Source organism: Crassostrea angulata, chromosome 8 (genome assembly GCF_025612915.1).
Source record: "Crassostrea angulata isolate pt1a10 chromosome 8, ASM2561291v2, whole genome shotgun sequence".
NCBI classification, from domain to species: domain Eukaryota; kingdom Metazoa; phylum Mollusca; class Bivalvia; order Ostreida; family Ostreidae; genus Magallana; species Magallana angulata.
The window spans coordinates 1294336-1313887 of NC_069118.1; the positions used below are offsets into that span (position 1 = coordinate 1294336).

The 19552-nt window shown below is 32.7% G+C and overlaps 1 protein-coding gene, 1 long non-coding RNA gene and 1 pseudogene across 2 annotated transcripts; 1 reads left to right on the forward strand and 2 right to left on the reverse strand.

Annotated features, from left to right (window-relative positions):
• Window positions 1–25: 25 nt before the first annotated feature.
• Window positions 26–8448, reverse strand: LOC128159134 (uncharacterized; annotated as a pseudogene).
• Window positions 8449–11447: 2999 nt separating this feature from the next.
• Window positions 11448–15508, reverse strand: LOC128158676 (uncharacterized). The gene is made up of 2 exons (XM_052821619.1): window positions 15392–15508; window positions 11448–13616 (listed from the first exon to the last, which is right to left on the reverse strand). Coding segments are annotated over exons 1-2 (2031 nt in total). The 5' UTR covers window positions 15394–15508; the 3' UTR covers window positions 11448–11587.
• Window positions 15509–16356: 848 nt separating this feature from the next.
• On the forward strand, window positions 16357–18820 carry LOC128158678 (uncharacterized). The gene is made up of 3 exons (XR_008240022.1): window positions 16357–16483; window positions 17506–17789; window positions 18508–18820. It is a non-coding gene; the product is annotated as an uncharacterized LOC128158678 (long non-coding RNA).
• The last annotated feature ends 732 nt before the right edge of the window (window positions 18821–19552 follow it).

Genomic DNA, 19552 nt, shown 5'->3' on the forward strand with positions numbered 1-19552 from the left:
TTTACAATATTTATTTTAGGTGTTAGAGTTGACATTAACAATGCATTTGAAACTTAAGGTTTGTACATTCGAAGGCAAACAAACCGATTTAAACTACATGTACCTGTAGTTAACAACTATTTTTTCATCGTTGGCCAAAAAAAAACACAAATAAAATAAAGTGGATTTTTTAAGAATGGCGAAGATTCTTTGAATATGTAAATATTATGTTATAAATACATATAATACAATGGGATTCGCTATATTATTTATAGATTTTTGTTAAGTATTGCAACAAAAACATGAAGAAAAAAATTGAGGATCACTGAAATAATTCAGAATAACTTTTCAATGTGAACTTATGATTAAAATAATTTTTTGAGTTGGGTATTGTTTAATTAACTATAAGCACATGTACAATAATAGTAGCAACATATCTTGATATTAAACCACTTTGCACTGATCAAATATAAATATTGATGTTTCTAGTAATGTTAATCTGGAGATGTTCCCCTGAACATGATTATTTTTCTGTGGAAATTAATCATATCCATCATAAATTTGTTCTTATTTTCCAATCAAGACATAGTGTTTATTTACTGTAGTTGTACGGACTGAATCACATCCTGTATTCTCCTCTGTGTGGCATTTTGTATTTTGTTCCATGGAGACTGTGTGAGTGACTGTTGGTATGAGTATAGAGCAGCTTGGAGGTTCCCTGTGATCTGTTGACAGATCCTCAGGATCTCCCAGGATATGTCTCTGTATAGATCACGTACATACAGTCCCTGATCATGGTGGACTAGGACCTGTAGCTCATTTAGAGCTGCTTGTGATAATGTTGTATCAATGTGTCTGTAACACAAAAACTCTAGGAAGTGTAACATTACAAATAATGGGATAAATAATAGAGGCCGCTGGTTCTGTAGAGCAGACTGTTGTTCTGGAATTAGTTCACTGATATAACAAATTCTGTTGTAAAGTTCTATATCCCATGCTACAGCCTGTCTCATCTTTGTAGACCAGGACTGTCCCCCTAAAGCCTCAGTATACCTCTCTCTGTCTACGCATTCATTATACATCAGATAAGGCTGTGCTAACTTAACCTTTGTCATCTCTATAACAGATAAAGCTTCCCTGTATCTGAGTGTCTTGTAATAATACATGGCAATGTACAACATGTCAGATACACACCCAAACTTGCCTGCTAATTTCAGCATGAGACAGGATATTTTGTTAGCAATATATACATATTTGTTAACAACTGCGGTAGTGTACATGTTATGTACATGTAATATAAATGCAGTATTTTTAAAGATGGATGATGACAATTTCCGTAAAATGGCATCTTGATACTGATGCAGAGGAGAATTAACCAACTGCTCTACTATTTTTATAGCTTGTAAAAGTAGACGAAGGTCTATGATATTAATATCAATAGAAACACATTGTTCGAGAAGTTCTAGATCAATATCAACTTCAGACCTCATCACATTCTCATTTGTACAAATTGAACGTCTAGGATTATACAGGATATCAGTGATGTAAGACCTGATAGAGGAACTCTGTAACAGACAGGCCAGACCTTTCTTGTATAATTCATGTAACTGTAGGAACAAACTGTTTTGTTTTGGGCCATGGACCTTTGCCAGAAACAGGTTCTTTTGTGGGATAAAAAAGTTTGGACAGATCCTCTCATACACCCATTTAAGGAGGAGTTTGAAGCATATCCAAAAACCAGCTAGGAGATTTTGTGGACACCAGTGAGGTAGTGTGTTTTGTTGAATCGCCCAAAAAACGGTTGTCTTCATGTGATAGGAACACAACAGTTTATTGGTTTCTTCTGACTGTTGATTGATAACTTCTTTTAAAAAACATTTTAACAATCCGTATATCAAAAACTGACTGTGGTTCATTGAGTACACAAGTTTACATTCTGCCAGAGAAAAAGAAAATCTCCACTGTAGGTTTTCATTTGGTCCTAATGGGTGTCCTATTGCTACAAAGTGACATCCATTTCTGACAATATCATGAACAACTTCAGGATCAGGCCATGAGTGACATCTGTCTATCCATGAGGAGGCAGACTGAGGCCAAATGTCACAAACAAAACAGTGAGCAGTGTCATATTCTACTGTTGCTATAAAACCACTACCACAGGGACCATGTACAGTAGAATTGGGCATTACTGCTAAACAAGTTATCTCTCTGTACATAGAACTAGATATATAGACTCTGTTATTCATTCTGACACATGCTGATTGGACTTTTCTCTCTGTTGTTGGTGTCAGTAACTGAAGTAAAGTGAATCCTGGTGGACTCTCAGAACTGTCAGACAGAATCAAGATTGTATTGGCTGTGTTGTAATACTCAGACTGAGACTTGTCCATGATCACTCGGTGGTTGCTTTACATCCAGTCGTCAATATCTGATCCAATCAATCTGAACCCTTCTCTAAAACTGCCACTCACCATCCCAATACCCCCATCATAAGGTGGCACACGTCTCTCCACCATCTCACTGATGTTCTCTGTCTCCCTTCTGATGTCGACCTGTTGTGAGGTCCCCACTATTTCACACAGTCCCACAAACACTGACTCTGACAGGTGCTGCAGTCCCTCACACCTGTCAATATCAATACAAATACATAAACATTGAAAGCTACAATTTTTTTTCTCTCTTACAGTATTCTTATTAACAAATAGCTAAATTTACTCATTGTGTCTACAGTATCAAAGGAAGTAGGGTGGTCACTACATGTTTTGGGCGTAGTCCTCTTGTAAAAACGTAGTAGAGAGTTTGCGACCCAGGTACACAGGTACAACCGGGGGGCTGAAAAAGATGGACTCGTAAATACCGTTTGTTTAAATGGTGTAATTGTAGGACGCCCTTATATTTATTTGTCCAGCAAACCAAATCGGGAATCAGTCATGGTTGAAATAACGGTGAATAATTATTTTAGCCGATTTACCTACCCTTGAATAAATAGATATAGTGAAAATAACAGCCTTGAAAAAAACGGTTAAATATAAAATCTTACTAACATCAGCAACTAGTTATAGAAGTATCGCCGTGCAATATTCACTTTTCACTTTATTCACTATATTTTGGACTTTACTTTGAAAATTAAACTAAATTAAAAATTGAGTCTAAATTAAGCATTTTTGATACATATGTATCTAGCGTTCATAGCTATGGCTCCGAGATATAGGGGTTCCATTCTGGTGATGAAATAGAACAAGTTCACACATACTTTCGTAAAAGAATTTTGAAAGTTTAAAAAAAGTACGTCAAACTTCATGGTTTATCCAGAGTTATGTCGTCTACCCATGATTATTATGCGTAAACTGTGCATCATTAAATATTGGTTGAAATTTATTAAAACAGAAAATTGTATATTACGCAATATTTATGAAGAATTGGTTTCACAATTGATATCAAATACATGGTGTTTTAATGTCAGAGAATTATTGGTATTATTAGTAGTTATTAGTATCACATATATAGTCATATTTTAAGCATGGAGTATGGCTTTCACAAAATGTAGCTAACACTAATGTTTTCTTACAAATTGTAAAGCAGAGGTTGTCTGATTTTTTTATACAGGAAAGAGATGTATTTTCGAGTCATCCTCTATATGTTCTTTGTACAAGTGTCTGCCTGACTTTTTCCTTACAATTTTATTTGCGTAAAAATATTCTGGAAGACCTTGTTGTCCTTTTATCAAAATATAGACTGTCGTCGCATATGCTTTTGGTAGAGCAAGGCCGTTATAATGGAACTGTCTGATCGTTGCGTATCTACAAATATTGTAATTTAGGTGAAGTCGAGGATGAATTCTTTTTTATTCTTATCTGTCCTTTTTATAAATGTCTACGTGTATTGCATTTAAAAAAAATATTACTGGACTAGTCCTTTAACGTTTAAGTTAGTTCAACTTCTCGCCATTCATAATCGCAAACAATTGTGCAATCTCGCAGTGTATCTGCGTGAGGCTGGTAAAAAAAAAACGGGAATGCCAGACTATTCGTACATCCAATTAATGTATTACCGTTATTATTATCATTATTTACATAAAGTTTTGATTTATTTATTTATAGGGTCTCTCCTCCTATGAATGTGCATTCATGTATAATATTTTTTGTAAAATATTGTATAACGTTAATACTAGTAGTGTGTGCTTTTGCTAGAGTGTATGGATATGTTTATAATTGTTACAATTCAAAGAGACAGAGTGTTGTATAATTAACATTGTGCAATTATCTGTTTTTCATAAATAGGATATTAAAGACTCATGAAATTTATTTAATTATTCTATATCTGTGAACCCATTCACTCAGTCTACTTAATCTCATCACCTGTCAAGTTTACTCATTGTTCAGATTCTTATTAATAGTTATGTACAATTGTCAATAGTCAGTCTGGAATACGGCGGCCAGTCTCGGACAGTAAACCGACCCACCTAGAGCCTGATTTCGGAGGCCAATATCAGCCATATGCGTTTCGTTAGAAACAAGTCTGTTTAATTGTTATTTCATGAAACTGTTGCCATCGATGAGTCTCGTCTAATAAATTCGGAATCCTGCACCAATTGCCTTTTCTTTCTCTGGAATTGCATTTTTCTCTCACCAGAGGTCGTGCTACACAAGTCTGTAACCAAAACTTATGTAGCACGACCTCTGGAGAGAGAATGGAATTGCATATTGGTGGACCTTCGGGAATACAGCACACCTATCCATTTTTTTTACTTTACGACCCAAAGCGCCTCAACCTTATTTCTACTACCCTCAACGTCAATAAACACATCCACAAACTTTATTGCTTTTGTATTCATGCTTCTTGATTTGATAAAAAATTATTTGAGCATACTTCAAAGAAAAAAAATCGACCACTGATTTTAAAAATTTAGAACATCAAATTACGTTACCGTAGATGATATAGATTCCTATAAATGACAGGGATTGAACACTATGTAATGCTGGTAAATTAGCAAACAAAGAACAGGGTCGTACAAGGCGTTGCATATCCCCCACCCGGAGCAATGAAGACGAAAGAATTTCAATTCAAGTTAGAAAATTCATTTTTGACTTGTATGCATCGTTTTCATTAAAAATTTTACGAGGGAAGTTAATAGTGTGCTTTCATTCTATAAACACGACATGTATTTATTTTCAAATTAAGCTGCACATCATTTTTTGCCTAAATCTTGGATCATTCATTGTTCTTAATTGCAAAATTAGGTATGACTGGGTCCTGAATCCATCCTAAAAATACTTTTATTTAAAGAATAAGTTTATTTTGATTTATATTAATGATTTATAATAATGGGTCAAGTTTGTGATTTTCACCAATAACGTTTTACTTTATTAATTATTGTCAAAGAGTGAGATTTATTCACCCGTACTCTAATGTGTCAACGTAGCGGACTGTGATAGGCGGAGGCTTGTAGTCCATCCTTCTCCATGGAGAGGGTGTTCGAATCGTATAGACGGCGTTTTATTTTTAATTCGTTTGCCTTTAATTTAAGTAAAACTTGTTTTGCTTTTTTATTGATAATGAGAAAAATATCTAATACCATTTATATAATGACAACAATTACGTAATGTTCATGTTCTGTACATACAATGTCGGATAAAATAGCGCCAACACAGATGTGAAATCATGCCTAAAAAGCATCAAATAAAACAAAGGAGATAAGTAACAAGTACATGTACTATTGTATATTATTTATTTGTCAAAGAATACTGTTTTATATTATACATGTACATTTACTGATGCACAGTTTCAAACGTAAACGTCATTTCAAAATCACGGATACGGGGGGATTTGCAGGGCCTTGTACGCTCTTGTCCTTTGACTTTATTTCCGTGTTAAAATCCCTTTCAGTTTGACGAAAACAATTTTGGGAGTTGATTTTAATCAACTCTCCTATGCAGTTACTCAGACAAACCGAAAGTGAAACAGTGTTTGGACCTCAGCACAAATCATTCCTGCTGACAAGACCTAGTTCTGGAAAATAATTGATAAATTTGATGTAATGTATGCTAAAGCATTGTTTTTCAAGGAAACTTATTTATAAATACCTTGAAAATAGTCAGATTTTAAATGGTACGAACAATTTAAATATGTTTTGTAGTCGTATGTATTCCTACGCCAGTGTTCAATATAGTCTCGTTCAACTCGACGTTCGGCTGTCTCCGTTAATCCTTGTCGGAGATTTACGGTATCAGCCGAGCGTTTGGTTGAACGAGACTAGAGTTCAATATTGCTTGGATACATGCAGTTTTCGAGAAATATTTCTATGACTGATACATAGTTTGATTGAATTCATTTTATCTTTAAATATTATTTAACATGATTCATATGGGGTGTCTCGGCATTCTTGTCGAAAAAGTACAAAAATTCATTTATAAAAATGTGCGTAATTCAAATCAAAATAATTACATGTACTTGTCTTGCAAAATAACATTTCATTGATTTTAAAATAAATAAACATCGACAAAATCAACTCCCATCAGTTCTTCAGTACTTTGATGATACTTAGTACCAACCAGGTATTGCCACAAACCAACTGCAATAAGATTTAAGGAACTGTTGACAACATCGAACTTAAAAGCATTAAGGAGCAAGTCAGCTGTCCAGACTAAAATTATTTCAGTTTTTATTATTATTCTTTACTTAATACCAAACTCTGTATTCAATATGCAACCTGATCATACACTTTTTAAATCGCTTTCTTTCTTTCGTTTTTTTTTCTTTTTTTTACTGATAGTGTCAATATTATTGACTCTTGTATTATAATGTAGTATCGTGTACTATGTATAATTATTTTGTATAACTTTCTTTAAATGTAATTACGATAAAGATTAAATGCAAATCACACAATTTTGTACCCATGTACCATTGTATATAAATTGTTTGAGTGAATAAACAAATTAATAATTGGTCAATTCGTGTACATACAGCTGTCAATATGGTATTAGATGTTATAAGTTAGGGTTGCTTTACACAATTAACTCAAAAATGTCAATTACAACGGGTACTGCAAGAAATTATACTTATATTTTGCATAAGTTTAATTTTTTATTCTGCTTCTCATTTACACATAGAATATATCATTAGCTGAAGACTATGTATATATAACCTGGTTGTCATTTTCGATTGCTTTTTATTCAAGACTAGATAAATCGGATAAAATATTAATTTCACCGATAATTCAACAACAACTAATTCCCGGTTTATATACAAAATACAAAATGACAAATATATACAAGGATGTCACAAAAACAAACGGCATTATTAGTCCCTTTTTTTTCAAACTCCGGGTGTACCTTTGTACTGCTTTGGTTGCAAACTCCCTTCTTCGGTATTTTATTTAATACAATGGAACTACGACCAAAAAGATGTAGAAGAAACTAGTACTGTCAGATTTTTATTTATATACCTGGAAACTACATATCATTGAAAACGGTATGCTATCTTAAGCATGGTAATTTCCCTTTTACAGGTATTGATCAACTTTCATTTTGTTTCAACTTCCACTCAAATCTTGTGACTATAGTCAGGAACATAGTGCAATATTGCAAAAGTGAACTATTTATTATAAAAAGAAATATTTGTAACGTCGGGTGCGACCTGTGTCATATCATTGAGACCTTTATTGAAAAATAATTCTATACTGTTCAGGCTAATCTATTCTGTCTATATTTTATATATTATATATTTCTTATATTATTTCTTATTTGAAAATTATTCTACTCTTTTCTAATCTATTCTACCTGTCTACATTTAAAATATAATATAAGATTTTATACACTTACATTCCTTGGTGAAGAGACTCCATTTTAAGGTGAACAATATTAATGCTATATTTAGACGTGGTAATTTTCAATTCAATCCATTGTACCCGAGGTGTGTTCAACAGAGCGCGAGCGGTAATTGTTAAAATTCCCTATACAACACGCAAATTTTTGCAAGCGCTCGCCCTGTTGAAAAACCCTTTGTACTTTAACTTCGAACAAGTTGTCTCTACTGACTCAGTCGGAAGTTATTTGAACAGAAATAGATTTCATCTAATATGTTATTATTCTTATTTAAGCCCAAAACAGGAATTAACTTGACTTATATTTGATTTGTTTATAAATTATTATAAAATTAATAGTCATGTCATTATGTTAAACTTTAGATTAACAATTAGTGTAAGAAATGTAAAATATGGGGGTTTTTTCTTACTTTGTTTTTTGTTGGTTTTTTTTTTTTTTTTGGCAATTATGTGTTATCGTTCACAGAACGTACGAAAACTTCATCAAAAAGCACCTTTTCGTTAAAATCAACAATTTTTTAAAATCTTTTTTCAATCATTAATAAAAAGTTGGTCGGAGTAAATTCGCTCAGCACGTAAGACAGGCAGAACGATTTCATATATGCGAATGTAACCATAATACCACAATTACATACCACATAATACATAATACCACAACTACATGACATGTTAGGATAACAAACGGTGTTCAAATCTTAAGTCCAGAGGAAAAATACAAAATAGGGGCAGAGCAAGCACGGACCTCTATAAAAAAATGTATGCCCAAGTACAAAGATCCGGAAATCATAAACTACTACCCTAAACACCAAGAGGCCTCACTGTTACTGGTCAGACTCAGGGAGCATGGCCTGTTCAGGTATGAATTGTTACATTTTCCTTAGACAGGTTGAAACATAGTTTTATTTTCAATCATAATAGGGTTATTTCACACAGAGATCATACATTGTTTCCAGATGGGGGTACTGTGATAATTCTAATTTAACCCCATTACTTATACCCCCTTTTCTAGATCCATGCATTCATAAAATTGCTGTATATTTCCATGAAAAGGTTGCAACATATCTTTAACATATTTTGTTTTTCTCACAACAGAAGAAAGTATTTTTAAGTTTGAAAACTCAGCCGAAAACAGACAAATATGAGTTGTTTATATAATTATAACAAAATTTTGAGACATTCCATTGGATGGAAAAATAATCAATACTTGCATTACTTATTTAAACATTGATCCTAAATTTTCTACATATAGAACAGTTGATAATTTTTCATTATATACATCGCTGTATTTGTGAGTATGACTCTGAATACTGTGGTTTCATTAATTTTCGTTAGTATCAATTTTCGTGGATTTTCTGAAAACCACAGTTTCAAGGATACGTAATTTCGTGGCCAAAGACCCTATCAATACAAAATGTTAGTTGAAATTGAACTTCAATGAACATTTAATTTCGTGGATCAACTTAACAACGAAATCCACGAAAATTGGTATTCAACGAATATTGATGAAACCACAGTACTTCAGATAGAACAAAATTTAGGTACAAGTTGTCATCTTTATGATGGTTTGACCGCCTAGATGATTAGAGGCTCTTGTCTTTTTTTATTCCCAGGGATTATCATGCAGATTTCAAGGAAGAATTTGCTGCCCAGCGAGCTGCTCGAGACAAAGGCCGAAAGAACCCGGACTTAACGACAAAAGAATAACTGTAGTATAATCTGTATAGTAAACTATGGTCTGTGTTGAGAAGGGCTCTTTATTATAATGTGAAAATTAGAAGCTTGTTTCATGTAGCCCTCTGCTTATCCTTTTGAACGTTTTGATTGTAAAAAATAAAGGAGATCTATATAACATAATGTGTTACCAGTACTGGAGTTGTCATTCAAGCCTTTGGCTTCAAGATGATTTGTGATGACAATTTTGGATCTAGAAAACACTTTACAAAGGATATCAGTCTTTGAGATGAAATGTTTGACAAATGTTAAAGATAAGACTAATTTCATGTATGTCCTATCAAATTATTAGATGGAAAATGAAAATATTAACATTTTACATAGGAATATATAAAGAAAAATGCTGGAACTTGTGTGAAAACACTTTGCAGATTCCAAAACATTATTTCCTGGAGAAAAATGGGATCACGAGAGTGGGGTGGGGGTTAAAAATTCGGAGAAAAATCTTCTCTTAAATACTAACACAACAAATGGGGCTTTATGTTTACCATTGACATATGTGGATAAATTTTATAACAGTTTGTGCAAGATAGACTATTAAAGTTTCAAGATATTTTGAATTTGATACTGTAATGCTTATTTGATTGGCTATTGTTATACCCCTGTAAAACAGTTACTATATAACTCTATACCAAAATAAGTCCTGCAGTTTGACTGGAACTGTTGGATTTAAACAGCTAAAATCGACTGTTAAAAAAGACTGTTGACCGGTGACGTCATATTCCGTGAAAACGAGTTATTAAATTAGTAGGGGTATAACTAAACAGTTGTTGACAGTGTCTCAGGCAACAGTTGATTTATCGCACCGGCTCGCAAACTGTTGCCCGCGACCTTCAGCCTTGCATGAGCAACAGTTTGCAAGCCGGTCAGACAGATCAACTATTTCCCTTGAACCCAGTCAACAACTGTATATTGTTGCACAGGTGTGCAATATGGCTCTTTGGCCTCTTGTTCTAGTTATAAAACTAGCAATCAGTTTGTAGAAAAAATATTCACAATCGGCGTCCATTTATCAACATTAAATCATTTTTATTGTTTATATAGACCTCACTTTCTCCTTTTCTCTAATTTTTTTTCTACTTTTTTATATCAAAGAAGTGGGATAACTTCGCTGTTTTTGTCCATCAGTGCATTACATAGAAGAACTATATGTGAAAGTCACAGGCGCCTGGTGTTGTATATTTTTCTCATAATAAAAATATACACATTGTTTTTGTGTATACATGTACATAAATGTACCCTATATCAAATAATACATTATACAATGTAGATATAGGGTATAGGCCTATATTTTAATTTTGAGAAAAATATATAACGTCAGGTACCTGTGGTGAAGGTTGTCATGTACATGTACATTGAAGTATAATATTTGGAAGTCAGAGGACAGTTCATGTGGTCTGTGCAAAAGTTTTATTCATCATCAAAAATATTTTTAGAATGACAACAACAAATGATTTTACAATATTTATTTTAGGTGTTAGAGTTGACATTACATGTAACAATGCATTTGAAACTTAAGGTTTGTACATTCGAAAGCAAACAAATCGATTTAAACTACATGTACCTGTAGTTAAAAACTAATTTTTCATCGTTGGCAAAAAAAAAACACAAATAAAATATAGTGGATTTTTTAAGAGTGGTGAAGATTCTTTGAATATGTAAATATTATGTTATAAATACATATAATACAATGGGAATCGCTATATTATTTATAGATTTTTTTAGGTATTGCAACAAAAACATGAAAAAAAATTTGAGGATCACTGAAATAATTCAAAATAATATTTCAATGTGAACTTATGATTAAAATAATTTTTTGAGTTGGATATTGTTTAATTAACCATAAGAACAAGTACAACAATAACAGATACATTGATACAACATTATATTTTTATATTAAACCACTTTGCACTGATCAAATATAAATATTGATGTTTCTAGTAAATAAATGTTAATCTGGAGATGTTCCCCTGAACATAATTATTTTTCTGTGTGGAAATTAATCATACCCAGCATAAATATGTTCTTATTTTCCAATCAAGACATAGTGTTTGTTTACTGTAGTTGTACGGACTGAATCACATCCTGTATTCTCCTCTGTGTAGCAGTTTGTATTTTGTGAAATGGATACTGTGTGAGTGACTGTTGGTATGAGTATAGAGCAGCCTGGAGGTTCCCTGTGATCTGTTGACAGATCCCCAGGATTTCCCAGGAGATGTCTCTGTATATATCAGGTACATACAGTCCCTGATCATGGTGGACTAGGACCTGTAGCTCATTTAGAGCTGCTTGTGATAATGTTGTATCAATGTGTCTGTAACACAAGAACTTTAGGAAGTGTAACATTACAAATAATGGGATAATTAAAACAGGCCACTTGTTCTGTAGAGCAGACTGTTGTTCTGGTATTAGTTCACTGATATAACAGATATCATTGTAAAGTTTGATATCCATTGCTACAGCCTGTCTCATCTTTGTAGACAAGGACTGCCCCCCTACAGCCTCCGTAAACCTCTCTCTGTGTACACATCCATTATACATTAGATAAGGCTGTGCTAACTTGACCTTTGTCATCTCTTTAACAGATAAAGCTTCCCTGTATCTGAGTGTCTTGTAATGAAACATGGCGATGTACAACATATCGGATATACGTCCAAACCTGGCAGCTAATTTCAGCATGAGACAGCATATTTTGTTAGCAATATATACATGTTTGTTAACAACTGCGATAGTGTACATGTTATTTAATATAAATGCAGTATTTTTAAAGAAGGTGGATGACAAACTCCGTAAAATGGCATCTTGATACTGATGCAGAGGAGAATTTACCAACTGCTCTACTATTTTTATAGCTTTTAAAAGTTGACGAAAGTTTACGATAGAAATCTCAACTACTAAACATTGTCTGAGAAGTTCTAGATCAAAATCAACTTCAGGCCTCATCACATTCTCATTTGTACAAATCAAAAGTCTAGGATTATACAGGATATCAGTGATGTAGGACCTGATAGAAGAACACCCTAACAGACAGGCAATACCTTTTTTGTATAATTCATGTAACTGTAAGAACAATCTGTTTTGTGTTGGGCCATGGACCTTTGCCAGAAACAGGTTGTTTTGTGGGATGAAAAAGTTTGGACAGATCCCCTTATACACCCATTTAAGGAGAAGTTTAAAGCATATCCAAAAACCAGCCAGGAGATTTTGTGGACACCAGTGAGGTAGTGTGTTTTGTTGAATTGCCCAAAAAACGGCTGTCTTCATGTGATAGGAACACAATAGTTTATTGGTTTCTTCTGATTGTTGATTGATCACTTCTTTTAAAAAACATTTTAACAATCCGTATATCAAAAACTGACTGTGGTTCATTGAGTACACAAGTTTATATTCCGCCAGAGAAAAAGAAATTCTCCACTGTAGGTTTTCATTTGGTCCTAATGGGTGTCCTATTGCTACAAAGTGACACCCATTTCTGACAATATCATGAACAACTTCAGGATCAGGCCATGAGTGACATCTGTCTATCCATGAGGAGGCAGACTGAGGCCAAAAGTCACAAACAAAACAGTAAGCAGTGTCATATTCTAATATCCCTGCTATATTACCACTACCACAGGGTCCATGTTCAGTAGAATTAGGCATTGCTGCTGAACAAGTTAATTGTCTGTATATAGAACTAGATATATAGAATCTGTTATTCATTCTAAAACATGCTGACTGGACTTTTCTGTCCGTTGTTGTTGTCAGTAACTGTAGTAAAGTGAATCCTGGTGGACTCTCAGAACTGTCAGAGAGAATCAAGATTGTATTGGCTGTGTTGTAATACTCAGACTGAGACTTGTCCATGATCACTCGGTGGTTGCTTTGCCAGAACATGAAGTCAATATCTGATCCAATCAATCTGAACCCTTCTCTGAAACTGCCACTCACCATCCCAATAATCCCATCATGAGGTGCCAGTCGTCTCTCCACCATCTCCTTGACATCTTCGGTCTCCCTTCTGATGGTAATCTGTTGTGAGATCCCCGCTATCCCACACATTGCCACAAAGACTGACTCAGACATGTGCTGCAGTCCCTCACACCTGTCAATAACAATACCAATACATAAACATTGACAGCTACAATCTGTGTTTCTCTCTCACAGTATTCTTGTTAACAAATAGCTTATTAACTTATTGTATCTACATTTAGATTTAAAAGTATCAAAGGAATTAGGGTGGTCTCTGCATGTTTTTGGGTTTAGTCCTCTTGTAAAAACGTGGTAGAGAGTTTGCGACCCAGGGGCCCGTTTTTTCTCTTTCGTTTTTTTTCTTTTTTACTAATGCTTTGATGATATTACTGACTCTTGTATATATATTAATATGTTTTATCATAAAATTATGTAAAACTTTCTTTAAATGCAATACCTCATGTACCATTGTATATAAATTGTTTGAGTGAATAAGCGAATTAACAATTGTCAATTCCTGTACATACAGATGTCCAGATGGTATTACATGTTATAACTTAGGGTAGCTTATACTTATAAATATTAATTACAACAGGTACTAAAAGAAATTAAACTCACATTATTAAAAGACTGGGTATAGTGACAGGCTAAATAAGTCTGATGTGTGTGTATATATATAGGTATTGTGTGTATGGCTATTGTGTTTTGTGTTCTTAGTTGTTAAAATCCCAGTGCACTTATATTTTGCAAAAGTTTGAGTTTTTATTCTGCTGTTCATTTACATAGAATTTATCATTAGCTGCTTAATTAAGACTATATATACATCTAAGTGATCTAACCGGGTTACCATTTTTGATTGCTTTTTATTCAAGGCCAGATAAATCGATAAAATATTAATTTCACCAATAATTCAACAACAGCTGGTTCCCGGTTTGGTTTTAAGATCCAAAATGACAAATATATATACATGTACAAGGATGTCACAAAAACAAACGGATTTGTAAGTCAATCTTTTTCAGACCCCGGGTTGTACCTGTGTACTGTTTGGGTCACAAACTCTCTACTATGGTACTTTATATGATACAAGGAGACTATGCCCAAAAAGATACGCGAGCAACTAGTACTATCAGATTTTTATATGCACCTGGTTACTACATATCATAGTTAATACATATCATTGAAAACGTTATGCTATTTTAAGCATGGGAATTTCCCTTTTATGGGTATTATTTAACTTTCATTTTGTTTCAACTTCTATTCAATTCTTGTGACCAGAAAGGAATAGTACAATATTGTAAAAGTAAGCAATTTTATCATAAAGAGAAATATTTGTTACGTCGGGTGCCAGCTCGTATGTCATGTCATTGAGGCCTTGATTTGGAAAGTAATTCTATATTCTATTCCAACTGTCCATTTTTAATATTAAAGTAGATCCAGTGTTTTGTGATGTCATACATCTTTGATATTTTATACATTTTTTCTATGCTAAGGGGAAATAACTCTTTTTCTGATTTTTTTCTCAGATATATGCCAAAATTCTATAATTTTTCATATCCCAACGATTAATTTTAAAATATATTTGTAGTTTTAGTTTTCTGACACAGTTGACAATAAAATCAAAAACGATAAACAAGTTTCTGTCCAAAAAGATTTTACTTTTCACAAAGAAGTACGGTTTTCTGATGCTAAAATACGCTTAATAACTGACATCTCAAAAAGTGTGATGACATGTACATATTTTTTCTAATAATTGATGAAATTTAAATCTATTTCGTTGAAATCGGTTCTGTTTTTCAACTTTCATCGGAGAATTTTAGGAGTATGGAGTTACCTTAAATCATTCTATTCTTTTCTAATCTATTCTACCTGTCTACATTTCAAATATAATTCAAGATTTTATACACTTACATTCTTTGGTGGAGAGACTCCTTTTTAAGTTGGACAATATTAATGCTATAGTAATTTCAGGGACGTATGTTAGTATATATATACGTCCCTGGTAATTTTCAATTTCATGCATTGTACTCGAGGCGTGTTCAATAGATCGAGCGCGAACATCCTTATTCCTGCAACAAAAATTTAGCGAGCAGAATTTAGCGGAAGTTATTTAGCAAAAAATAGATTTTAATTTATGTAGTTATTTTTATTTTAGCAGGAATGAATTTAAAACTTTTGTAAAACCAAAGAGTTACTGTAGAGATAGTAAAATTAAATGGGGTTTTTTTTTTCAGGCGTCCAACGTATATAAACGTTACATTTCTACACTTCAATAATTTTTTACATAACTTTGACTCAAAGAAATCTCGCAAAATGAAATTAATGGCTTCAGCCTAATCAAAATAGAGATATTTTTAACACACCAATAGACTTTTTAGGCGGAAGCGCCTATTGCAATTGCTTTCATGACCTTATACGTCATAGGTCAAATTCCTGCCCTTTTTCATGGTAAACTATCGGATGTTATTTAAACTAAGGGCACACAACTCTATACCCCCCCCCCCCCCCCCACTGTTCGACCCCCGTTTAAACATCGTTTCTGATAATAGAACTGTGGTATGTCTCTAAATTTTTACTTCATCGAATTTGATTATCCATTGAAAATGCCTATAGCAAAGATAACAAGTGGTAGATTTACGTTTTTGATAGTACAGGAACGAACGATAACTCTTGCGATGGTATGCGACATAAACAAAGGATAAGCACGGAGTCTGATGCCTGTAGATGAAATTCCGAGGGAAAAAATAGTTCAATTTGAAATTGCGTGTTTATGAGTACAGAACGAAAAATTGATAAGGAGATAGGTAATGAAACAAGGGTGTGTATAAATCTATTTAAAAAAGATTATTAGAATGATACAATGCCTATAAATTATTTATAAACATACCAACGATTCGCGTAGTAATCTCAGACAATACTGCATTACGTTATGCAGTGTAAAAGTTTTGTCAACAAACCCACGTTGAGAACAACTGGTGACTGTCCATCTTCGACATACGTAAGGTAAGTTAGGTAATTACTGTGTTATTGCTCATTGTATAAACGTTTGCCTCATCATTTTAGATTTTCATGTTACAATAATCTTGATCGAGGAGCTGGTACATTCTTAATCCGAAATTCCTCTGACTCTAATTCCCGCTTGTATATTGTGACGTGCGGAGGAGACATGTCTCAATATAAAAGCGGGGGTTAGAATCAGAGAAATCTCAGATAACTACATAAATTTTATGAAAGAATTTATTTTGTTTGTGTTAGGCATTCATCGATAATTCTGAAATGACGGTCTTTTGTTCTGAATACTGTACAAGGCGAGGCCTACAGGATATCTTTAAAGATTAAAATTTAGCACAATGGAATCGCATATTAAGGAAGATAACATTTCCTTTTTTTAAACCTTTAATATTTTGTGACATCTTTGCAGATCTATATGTTCATATGGTGATTTTATAATTTGTTACGAACTGCACTGTATGATATAGGGTTTATTCATTTTGCTTACAAAAAATTACAATATTCAGCTTGGTTTAAAAATGACTCATGAATAATGCAAATGAATTTTCTCTAAAATATCTCAAATATAGCTTTTAAGTATCATACAAGATACAATTCATTGGTTGATATAATACTGATATTAATACATAATATGAATATTCCAGATAGGCTATTGATTGCAAATTATTTAATTGAACATTTAAAAAAAATTAATATGATTTATCCTTTTACCTACTGTATTTACTTGTATCTCAGAATTACCTTATCATTACTCTATAATGAAAGTGACTGAAATTTCCTATGGAAATTTCTCTACATCATAATTTATATGATAATTTTGATGACTGCATCTTTTGTTTTTAAATTTTAAAATGTCCAATTCATGAGAACTTGGACTATATACCAGTATATCTTTGATCTACCATGTTCATGATTAATTGCAATTCCAAAAAGACTCAATTATATACCTGACAATGATTATAGATAATAACCTAACATATATCTATTTGTTCTATATGTATATGTTCTTTCAGATGAATGTCAAGAAACTGATTAACATTAACTGACAAGAGGAGACAATGAGAGCTCAACATCATTCTTCATCTCTGGTGAAGGGGAGAGTTGCTAAATTTGGGTGCACAGCTAAATTCAAGCAAAACAAAGAAAAAGACGGATGCTATAAAAATGCGGTGTTGGCTTCCCAGTTCAGCACTTTTAAAGAGGGACAAACATTGCACGTTTGCAACTTCTAAATGGAAGCAGGGCATCTGAAATATGCTGGAATCCTCATCTTAGTGGCCTTAACGCCATTTTCAAGGTTAGTACATACAACTAAATTTAAATACGATATTTCCCATGGTTTTCTTGTTTAAGTATGAACTAATTATACTCATGCTTGGAAGGAGATGGGGAATATTGTTTTACCCTTGAGTGTCTGTTTGTCTATAACACAAATTTTGTCAAAGATATCTCAGCAACAATCGCAGATGCTTGAAATTTTAACTCAGTCTTTGTTAAGGTAGGCCATTCGGTAAGATTGATTTTTCAAAATATTTGATGTCAACTTCCCATTACATGTAATGTTAACTATGCTTTTTTGTATACTTATCAGAGCAGGGGTATCACTAGTGAGCATTGACTCACAGATATCTTGTTGTCATATCTTTAATAATATAGTAAATATTCTTGTACTAAATGCAATTAAAAACTGAAGAATTTTGGAGAGACATAATTAAACTTTCATTTACAGTTCAATCACTATATTTTCCATTTGTTGTATGTAATATACCAAAATAACCTTACAACTATTGATAATTCATATTGTGTGATCTTCTTATATATCTCATTCTTTATTTGCAAAATACATGTATACTTTTGAAAATAAATTATTTAAGGTAAAACACATATAAATTCAAAGAATTTTATAGATTAATTTTTTTTTAAATCCATGTTTTCTTTATTGGAGGTCAATTATATTGTAATGAAATATTGCTTGATAACATATCCATTATTCATTTTTCATCAACACATTTTAGAATATCCTGCTGAAAAAGACAGTTTTCATTGGTATAATGGATGCAAGACAACACTAGTGAATTGAAATTGTTGTTACCACAAATGGCACACTCCATGATAACACGCTTTCCAAAAACACCATTACGGCATGCAGCCATAAAGGGATTCTTTGAAAGTCTATGTTCTGTAATGGTGGAAGATTCCATTAGTATTAAAATAAAAACTTAAAAGTTAAAAGTTCAAATGTCTTCAATACTAGAGACCTGTGATTTGACAGTACAACATGGAGCAATTGTAAAGGACACATAATTTGTACATTATTGAATATCAAAATATAGTTATCCATAAATTACTGGGCTTTTACATTGTATTGTAATTCTCAACATTTGCATATATGTTTGATCTTTGTAAAATATGTTTGGAATACAGCACAGTAAGTATTAAAATACATTCTTTCTAAGTTTTAAACATTTGTCAACAAAATATATGAAATGCAATCTGAGGATCAATTAGAGGTCTGCAATTCTCCACATATAAAATGACTTTGAAATCATCCTGTTACTGTTAAACTTGAGAATAAATTAAGAAAACACCAAAATCTCTTTATTGAATACCTTTTTTACAACACATTGTCCAGATATTTTGTGTATTATTCTATGAAGCTGATTTCTCAATGGCTATTGCTTCTCAGGTAAGCAAAGTGACACACATACTACTTGATTTTGTAAAATACTGTAATCAAGTGATGTACAAATGTAACTTCTGCATTTTTGTGAAACATTATTGTAAAGAATAAAATACTACAGTTTCAGAAGTTCAGTTTACTAAATTCTAATTCTATAATATTCTTTCATCATTTTGATATCAAAATGAACATTTTTAATAAATCGGCATAATAAATGAAAATGTATTCCTGTAATTTCAGCTTGCATATAAGTATCAATTGTTATACGAATGTATTTCACAAAACAAATGTTTTGATATTTAAATTGCTCTTCTCATTGAATCTTTATTTAAGGCATGATCCAGACTAATCTGGTGCAGTAAGAGAGTATTTCCACATTT